Source organism: Mugil cephalus, chromosome 10 (genome assembly GCF_022458985.1).
Source record: "Mugil cephalus isolate CIBA_MC_2020 chromosome 10, CIBA_Mcephalus_1.1, whole genome shotgun sequence".
Classification (NCBI taxonomy): domain Eukaryota; kingdom Metazoa; phylum Chordata; class Actinopteri; order Mugiliformes; family Mugilidae; genus Mugil; species Mugil cephalus.
The window spans coordinates 15,401,651-15,411,247 of record NC_061779.1 but is presented as its reverse complement, the minus strand read 5'-3'; the positions used below and the strand labels follow the sequence as shown (position 1 = coordinate 15,411,247).

The 9,597-nt window shown below is 43.8% G+C and overlaps 1 protein-coding gene across 1 annotated transcript; it reads left to right on the top strand.

Moving 5' to 3' along the window:
- The first annotated feature begins 2,584 nt into the window (after window positions 1-2,584).
- On the top strand, window positions 2,585-8,720 carry fbxl22 (F-box and leucine-rich repeat protein 22). The gene is made up of 2 exons (XM_047597436.1): window positions 2,585-3,055; window positions 6,243-8,720. The coding sequence occupies exons 1-2, from the start codon at window positions 2,718-2,720 to the stop codon at window positions 6,586-6,588; spliced, it is 684 nt and encodes a 227-aa protein (XP_047453392.1). The 5' UTR covers window positions 2,585-2,717; the 3' UTR covers window positions 6,589-8,720.
- The last annotated feature ends 877 nt before the right edge of the window (window positions 8,721-9,597 follow it).

The following is a 9,597-nucleotide window of genomic DNA, read 5'->3' as shown; positions in this document are numbered from 1 at the left end:
AAGAATGTCTATATCTGCCAAAGCTGTCCATATTAACACGTTACATTTCTTTTAATATCACAATTCTTTCGAATGAACAAAACATAATCAAACATACAGAAACTAGTGAAGTAACAAATCTTTTTAATGACAATTTCTGCTGAGTGTCCCACCAGATGGTTTCCTAAAAGAACAGTTGGCCATCCAAGTTACCTCTCGATCAAGCAGCTGCATAAATTTCAACAAAGTCGCCCCCACAACAATAATCTGGATAGTATCTGTCATTGTTTTGGTTTGTTGCAACAGTAAAAACACACATTTGCTTAATGCCAAGTATATTGCCTCACTCCAGAAATCAAAGAATAATTAAATAATTAAATATTCCCTTGAGGTACGTTTAAAACTACTTACCCAAAAAAAAAAAATCAGATTATGGATATTGAGATTAATCTCGATTAAATATTTTAATCTATTGACAGCCCTAATATCTATTTCTTTTTTTTAAGCATCACAATCTCATATTTACTAAGGCCATAATAATGCATATCTAAGACCAAAATATCTGTCAAGACTTTTATTATTATTATTATTATTATAGTGAACATATTTACATGTTACAGAACAATCAATTAATCGGATAAACTGAGTCACAGCTCTAAATGAAAAATACACGGCTACGCTTTGCTGTAAATTTTTTATTTATTTATTTTCAGGATAATGTCTTAAATTAACAGGTGTGACACTTTGGATAAAAAAGTTAATTTTAAATATATAAATTACACCAAATGTGTTCGTTTCCCCCACCCCCTACCCCTGTGTCCTCATCCCACCCCTTCCCTTCCCCTCCCGAGGAGAGAGGTCGCTTGGACACCCGACCGACATAATTTATTGAATATCAATAAAAGGGGCTAAGTTAATTTCTCTGTGAATTTCTCAGCGGTTGAAAGCCAGGCAACGCTGGGAAAACGTGGGTTGTGCGGTGGCAGCATGGAGCAGGGTGACTCCAGGACGCTGGAACTCACTATTAAACCTTGTTGATGTGCCGTGGGCCTGACTTAACGAAACATCGGTGAAGGAAGGGAGGTGCCCAAGGTTAGTTAGCTGGTTTCTTCTGGTTAGTTGCTAACCGGTAGCTGACTGCTAGCCTGCTTCTTAATGTGTTTTGCCTGTGATTTTGGCACGGCGTCTTATCCTGTGTAATAATGAATTTTGCAAGCCCTTTTCTTTTGTTCTTCTCTTCCCTTTAGTAAAGTTCTCCACCCACACAAACACACATAGAGCTCCCCTCGGGACACGTGCCAGCCAGTGAGCCTTCTCTCTCTCTGGCAGGAACAAGCACTCCTGTATGCTGAGGAACAGCTGCTCTTCATTGCCTGCTCACAGGTGGCTGTGAGCTCTCTACTCTGTCCCCATTAATGACACAAGTGGCCTTTTTTTTTTCCCTTCCCCTTCTTCTCTCGGAGACCAGCGCGCAGCTGCTAATAATAAGCTCACATTGCATTGTGTTTGTCGGATCAGAGGTCTGGTTAAGGACATCATGACACAGTGAGTCACGGTACACGGTGTAGCCAGCCTCCCAACAGTGGCATTTCCAGTGTCCAATGTGCTTTAGAGATTGATGATAACACGTGGAGCAGAACAGAACTGGGAAGGTAGCATGGAGTGATGACTTAATATAATGGTATTTTGCCTTCTCCGCCATTTCAAAACCCTGTGTGCGCTCCAGTTGAGCAAACACACACTGAGTCATAGTTTACTGTGTTCCTTTAGGCACACGTAGTCCTGCGTAACACTGTTTGTACTCGTGACTTTCACTCACATGAAGGCCTTTCCGGGTTATAGTTATGAAAGTATTTGTCCCTAGTTACCTTGACTGTGATACTGGGAAGTTCCCTTTTTGGTCAGCTCTTGAGGCTTGCCGTGAGGCCTTAATTGAATTGAACAGGTGTATGTAACTGTAAAAATATCTTCTGTAAATCCTCTGTTAATTGTTCAGACAGGCTAACTATATACTCTGTAATCTGAATCCAGTCGCGTGTGTTGATGACCATATCCTTACACGATGCGGTTAAATTGTTTTCACACCCTCTTTATATTTAGGAGAGAAATCACAGAGTTGCCTCACAGACAAATTTAAGACAGCAGCCAAACATTTAAAAGTACTTTGCCTCTAATAATAGTTTGTTTCTGATATGGTGTTCACGCAATAAGGTGCCCGAGCTGAAATTACATCTGCCTTCATTGAAAATTAATGAATGTGCATCCACCACTGCACATGATCGGATGCCTTTTAAACCTGATTCTTTAAATAATTAATAATTCTTTTAAACCTAAAAAACAGAAGGTCTTTTTTTTGTTGTTGTTTTTTTTTTTTTTTTTTGCAGTACAAGGTGGAGATGTTTCCCTTTTATTGTGTGTGTCTGTAACTGAGAACTAGGCCAGGGAAGTGTAAACATCTGGCTCAGCGCAGCGCTCACTGCCTGTTGAGAGCCATGACAGATGGAAGGGGAGCGCACGGCTCAAACACTTCCATCTTTGACCGTACCGCAGTTGTCTTCCCAAAATAGCCCGCCACTCCACGGCCTTATATGTGCAGGCCTCCAAGCGTGTGCCTGAGGGGGCATCATGTATCTAGGCCACACAATACGGGCTGTGGGCTCATTGTTGCTGCCTACCAGCAGGCCTATCGCTGCCCCGGGGACGAGGCCCTTTTTCTTTATGTCTCGGGACGGCTCACCATGCATCTCACTCAGCTCAACCGGGAGTGCCTCCTTCACCTTTTCTCCTTCCTGGATAAGGACAACCGGAGGAGTTTGTCCCTTACCTGTCATCAGCTGCGCGAGGTATTCCTGGACCCCCGCCTCTGGAATCTACTGCACTTCAGCTCCCCGTGTCAACTCCGAAGGGACAACTTCGTGTTGGGACCCTCGCTGCGCCACTTGACTATCTGCTGGTACTCCAGCAGGGTCCTGCAAGTGTGCAACATCGAGGACTGGTTGAAGACCTCTTTCCAGAAGGACATCTGCAGTAAACATGAAAGCCTGGTTAGCAATTTCTTGGCCCAAGTCTGCCTCATGTGAGTCTTTGTGTGTGGTTTTTCTGCGCTTTGGAAAGACACCTGCCAATATTTATTTCCTAATGATCACTGGTGATCAGCAGAGAGTGGCAAAAAAAAAGTAGTTTACATTGAGCTTGTTCCCTTAGGTATTTAGTTTCACCCTATGTAGATACATATATTGACTTCAGAGCGTTTAACATAACTATGGCATGACCTGTTGAGTTGGTCTAAAAAAGTGACTTTTGGTCAGATGCGTCATGAGGATGAGTACACAGTTTTGGGGTTTTTCGGGGTCATTCACAGCCGCAAAAAGAAACAAAACTGTTTTCATTTAGAGGCACATGGCCTCGTCAAACTGCCATGTTTAGCTGTAGGCAGCGGGGAACTAACTCATTAGAAACAGATGGTCAATCCAGAGCTCGCTATAGAGACAGGAAAAATGACACATCTGTGGGTCATAAGACTGATTCTATTAACTAACATAACTGTGGTCACATATCAAATTAGATTTATCGAATGACGTGACAGATGGATTTGATAGATCGCTCGAAAATTAGCTGTTTTGGTTCGCTGGCCTTGTGTGCGTGGCTGGCTCCACGCAGGAATCAGCCTGGAGAGGCGTAATGAGGTCTCTGGATAATTTCTTCAAGGCGGCCAGTAATAGCCGTTGATGTGAGGGAGCTTGGCCACCGCAGCTGGCTGGGACAAGAGGAGGGAAAATGGGCAGGCTCAGAGCACAGCCCAGCGAGGATTTCCTGTATTGTGAAATTTGAGAGCATGAGAGCTGGGAGACAAGTCAAAACTAGAACCACCTACTTTGTCTGGGGCTTGTATCTCATTGCATACTAATAACCCCTCTCAAATTATCTAAGAGACGGGGAAAGCAAGCGCACGTGACTGAATGGGAGGGGACACACAGACGCTGCGAGGGTGAAAAAGAGCGATTTGGCCACAGACCCTCCCAGTCAGCTGCATACTGGAGATTTATGCATGCAGGTGGAGCCTACAATTGGCTCTTTGTTGCTGTCAGAGGAATGAACATGTGCGTCTGTCTCTGGCTGCCTCTTCCTGGATAAGTCTCCACGCAAGCTCTGACGCCAAGCTTGTGTCTTTTCCTTTTTTCTCTCTCTTTTTTTTTTTTTTTAACTCCATGGAAAAAGCTATAAAACATAGCATGTCTTTGGGCCCCTTTATGGAGTAGTTCACAGCATACTGCTTCTCTAAACCCAGATGACTACGCTAAAGCAGCTATCAAGAATTTCTTTGATTAACTTGAGGTCACAGCATCAGGGTTATACAACATGAATTAACGTGCAGTGTAGCGTGGGCTGCACAGTGGGTGGCACAAGTAGCTCTGGCATGAGACTTTCATGATTAAATATTTCAGAGCAATTTCGCTCCACGCTTTGATATGCACCATTTGGCTAAACTGATGCCTTCTCTTAGCGAAACAAGAATGAGCACATCTTGGGTTACTATTTAAGGTACAGGTTACGATTTCTGCTTACAGAGTACTTAGAGCTTTAGCTGACGGCTGCTTTCGAAAATAACTGGCACTGAATCAAGGAAGCGGCAGACTCCCAAAACCCATTTAACCCTTTTCACTTAAGAGACCGAATGGGGATGAGCAGTAAATGCACATCTTAGTTCCTTTTAGAGTTCACTGGATAATTTGACCGGACAAAGTAACCGTTAGGAAACCAAACGGGTCATTAGAGAGATGATTAAGGGTTAGCAGTGGTGTGGTGCGCCCGAGCGCGAGTCGTGCTCAGCATAGACCAGGCTGTTGTTTGTCTGAACGCGAACTACATCATGTCTTAAACGGAAACGGAAAGAAGAAAATACCGCAGAGGGATACACACAGTAGCTGCACAGATGAGGCTCCCTGCTCGTCGGCACTTAGCGCCGATAAAAATCCCATTCACGCTATTTTGAAAAGATCAGGGATTTTCATTTTATATTTCAGCAGGTGCATTCTCTCACTTTGTCCATGAGAAATCATCTATGCACGAGAAAAATACAGGCACCTGTCTGAAGGGAAACGTGACTACCCACGAAAACAGGCGCTATGGGCTGGATTTATGTGTAATATTAAAATGTGTGAGAATGTAAGAGAGGAGAATTTGATGAGGGCCGATTGCGACAGGCTGGTTTGAACAGCAGATAAGCTTTGAGACAACACAGCAAAGAATCTGCACCAAGTGAGGGAAGGAGTCACAGGAGGGCAGATTATGTAACAGAGGTTGTGCACTCTTTAAATGTCTCTTGCATCTACTTCCGCTCATTTTCCTGTGTTTTATCTTCTCTGATGAAACACACACACACGGTCGCTGGAGAGCAAATGAATCTGCAAATACCACCGTCTCTAAGTACACCGGTCCACCTCCTCTTTTATTTTTAGTTAATGTCAACAATGTGCACTCGCGTCCCCTGATAAAAAAAAAAAAAACACGTAACTGGGCACATGGATTGCCTGTGCTGTTGCATGTTCAGGGGTTACTGGGGCAGCACCCTCCACACATGACAGCGGCTGGAATATGTTTGTCTCACATGTGGTGAAGTGGTAAGATTATGTAAGTCTTTATGTAATGTGCTCCAGTGAACATAAATGACATCCGCGATCCATCCGAGTGTCTGTCTGCCAGCTCTGTGCTGCAGGACCTCAATGTGCGGCAACGTTCAGCGTTCATTTTTAGAAAGTGATTGCTGAAAGAACTATTCAGACATTGTGTCGTTGTCATGCTGTATTTCATCCAACATCCTGTAATTGTTCTGTTTGTTAGCGCCGTGTGCTCGCAAACGCCTTTTAGAGAACGGAAACTCATACGTCCCAGTGGGGCAGAGTGTAAAGAAGAGAGGGCTTGGTGTAGGCATTGAACTGCTCTATCGCTGAACAGATCGTGTTGCTTGCCTCTTTGTGGTTTACATTGCGTTCACATATGGCTCAGATCAGCCCCCCACCCCCTCCCTTTATATGCTTCCCTCTGTTATCTGATTCCGTTTTAAACCTCAACCCCAGCATTCATCAGCCACACACGCCAATAACAGCGCTGTTTACTTAAGACTTGTCCTTCTTCAAACACGCTAATCCCTCTCTACTATTATTTCCCAAGGCGGGATGCGTAGAGATGACTCAGAACTGGTTTTGCACTCCATCACGTGTCTGGGTCATGTCACTGACTCTCGCTGCCTCTCTGTGCCGCAGGTGTCCCAACCTGCTCTCGCTAACCCTGTCCGGCTGCGGGCACATCACCGACCAGGATGTGATCTCTGTGCTGCTGCGCTGCAGGAAGCTGCGGTGCCTCCACCTGGAGAACTGCGTGCGCATCACTGACTGCAGCCTGCGGGGTGTGGCGGCCCACGGGGACAGCCTGGAAGAAGTCAAGGTGGACTTCTGCAGGAACATCACCCAGGCCGGGCTGCGGGGTTGCGCGGCCATGAGGCCGACCATCTGGCTGAGCGCGGAGAGGAGCGCTGACATGATCCCTGACAGCAAGCCCGAGGAGGAGCCGCTCAGGAGGACGCTGCAGAAAGTTCTGCTGTTCTCCTGAGGAACACGCCTCACATCCGCATACGCAGGGCCCACGAGCATATCTGTAGCTCCTCGTGTGAGGACGTGACTGGGATCCTCTTGTTGTCGTGTGTATTTGTGTTTTATAGAAGTGTTTTGCATTGTTTTTATACCATTTTTTTTAATATATACAAGACGTGTTGATCATGTTGAGTTTTACTTTCAAACACACCAAGCGGCCTTATCTAAAGTCTTATCCACAAACAGGACCTCATCAGTAGTTCTCATTCAGTACATGCTGTAATTGTGTAGTTTGAATCCTGAAGGAGCAGTTTAAAATCTTACTAATTATGTTTATTTGCATTTTGCATATTTCCGTTCTTAAATATACCACTATGCTATATGTCTGTATGGCAAAAATGAACCAGAATCAAGTAAAAAGCTGGGTAAGAACGTATTACTTGCACCAGTGAGGACGTTTTACACCACTGCTACAGAGCATTTCTCTCTTTTTTAATTTTTTTTTTGTATAATCTCTACAAACACACTGCAACAAAATGAGAGTTCTCCATTTGGTGTGGTCTTATGCGCCAGACTGCGTGTTGGCCGAGACTACAGTGCAACAGACAACCCCTGCAGCAACCAGGAAGTTCCTCCTCCTCCCAGCCAAGAAACGGCGGCCTTGTCAAATGACAGCTTTTATCATCTGTTATTTACCGCACAGACACGACAGTGTTATTCTCACCTCACCTAATCCCACAAGAATTTTAATTCGCACATTTCCCACTTAATGTCAAGCAACTCCTTTAATAGTTTTTCGATTAAAATACCTCTGGCAGCGGCTGTGCACACCTACACGGTACGAGAGAACAAGAAAGGGTAGGGGAGGGAGGGTTCTCCCAGGGCAACGTGGCCCGGAGCCTGAGCTCTGCCTGAAAGCTTGTTATGTAAGACGGTGACACATACGAAAGTGGGTTGATGAGGTGTGTCTGTCTTTAAATGCCATGTGACGACTCCTCTAATCACCTCTAATCACCTCTAATCAATGGCCACATATTCTCATGGAAAGTGTGAATGACCGCACTCCACTATGTATCTGTGGAAGGGGAAACAAACTGAGATAAATAATGTGGTCTGACTAGTTTTAGGCTACAGGATCAGTTTAAAAAGTTTTTCTCTTAGGAATACATTTAAGAATAATTTTATTTTTCTTGCGCATACCACATATGATATAGCTATTTCGTTCTAGTTTATTTCTATCTACGGGGGGTAGACTAAATATTAGAAACTGCAATTCAATTGGTACTCCAACATCAGAAATGATCATACTGTAAGAGTTTCAACTTAACCCACAGAGCTGGGACTGTTGTGTCAGGCAGCTACGTTGATCTAATAAACTTTCCATGGTATTTAACGAACGTTACATCATTTTTAGCCGTGTAGTTGTTCTAAGTAACAGCAGTGCATTATGTTCCTCCAAAGAAAACCTGAAACCAGCCACATAAAGACAACTCTGCTTTTGCACTGACACAGAGACTCATTGTTCAGAAGCCAGACAACAAAAGATATATATATATATATATATATTTTCTTTTATCAAGAATTAATAGCAGAGTGTGTGGCAGCTCACACAGGGAAGAATTATGAGTTCCAGGTGGGGAGACTCCTGAGGCACATCCGGCTGACAGCAGCACTCCAACACAATAACAGGACCGAGCGCTCGACGTGTAACAACACGACTGTATCAAAGCTCGTTTCTACCGGGGTCGGCGTTTTTTATGGCCGCGTGATTTTGAAGGGAGATAAGCTTGAAGAACCTGTTGTCCTTAAAAGCCCCTGCATTTTGCCCCCGCCGGCTATTCAGCAGCGAGGCAGCTGCAGCCTTTTAACGACGCCTGCTGTAACGTCGCACGCCGTCTCGTGTCTGCGCCTCATTCAGCTCGTCTGAATTGTGAATCGAGTATCCAGGCCCGGGCCGTCGTTCCAGAGGAATCCAAGTAATGATTTGTGCGAGGGGATGAAAGGTGGTTTTGTGTGTTGAACGACACTGACGCGAGAACTGTCTGAGCTGGTTTGGTTTTTAAATTAAGATGCAGAAACATGACAGAGTAATCCACTGTATCTTCAAATCTCAAACATTTCCTTAAATGCAAATACATTTTTTGTACTGGATCTCTAGTAGTGTATTGTTGTGTTGGCTTTATTTCCCTGTTCAAAAGATTTTTTTCATTTTTTTTTCATGAGTGAGCCAGTTGAAATATAAATGGGAGGCCCCCACACACGCGTCTGTCTCCACTGTGGAGTGTCAAAGGACTCCGGCTTGTTTAAGCGGCAGTGAGATGGAGCAGAGTGAGGCTGGGGGTTTGGGATAGCCGTGTCTTCAAACAGACCACGCTCCGCAATTATATCCCTCTTTTATGAGAAAGGTCTGCTGGAAAGCTTCATGTTCCAAAGTGCTTCACTTGAATATTGTGCCAGCAGTTTTCCTGTCTGAAGCGCAGATCAAGACGAAACATTTAATCTTGAAGACGCTGTTTCAGGGGAGTTGTCCTAATGAGGAGAAAATATTTGTTGCTACAACTGAGACAGTGGATATAGATTAATTATATCTTCATTCTGCGTCTATTTGCTTCTCGTGCAAATACTTTAATAATCCTTCCTCAAAATTAAACACCCTAGAGACTGACTGAGTGTCCACTGAGATGAAGGACAATCTCCATTCTCTGATGAGTCAGAACAATATTAGAAAGCTAATCATAATAAATAAATATATTTTAATTATAATAAAACAACTGAAAATGGCCCAAAAGAAATAACACAAAAAGAATTAGCAGCACAGTGGCCTATTTATATTTATTTCTGATAATTATATTATCATACTACTCGGTTACTATTATTGAGTCGCTAATTGAGAGGTAGCAAATTTTAAATATTTGAGTATGTTCAGGAAGTTTGCAAAGTAACTGAAACAGTCACATAATTTTAGCTAGCTAGATTTGGGAGTAAAATGTTAAATATTTGCAGTAGAAGTACAAAAAAGGTAAGGAAC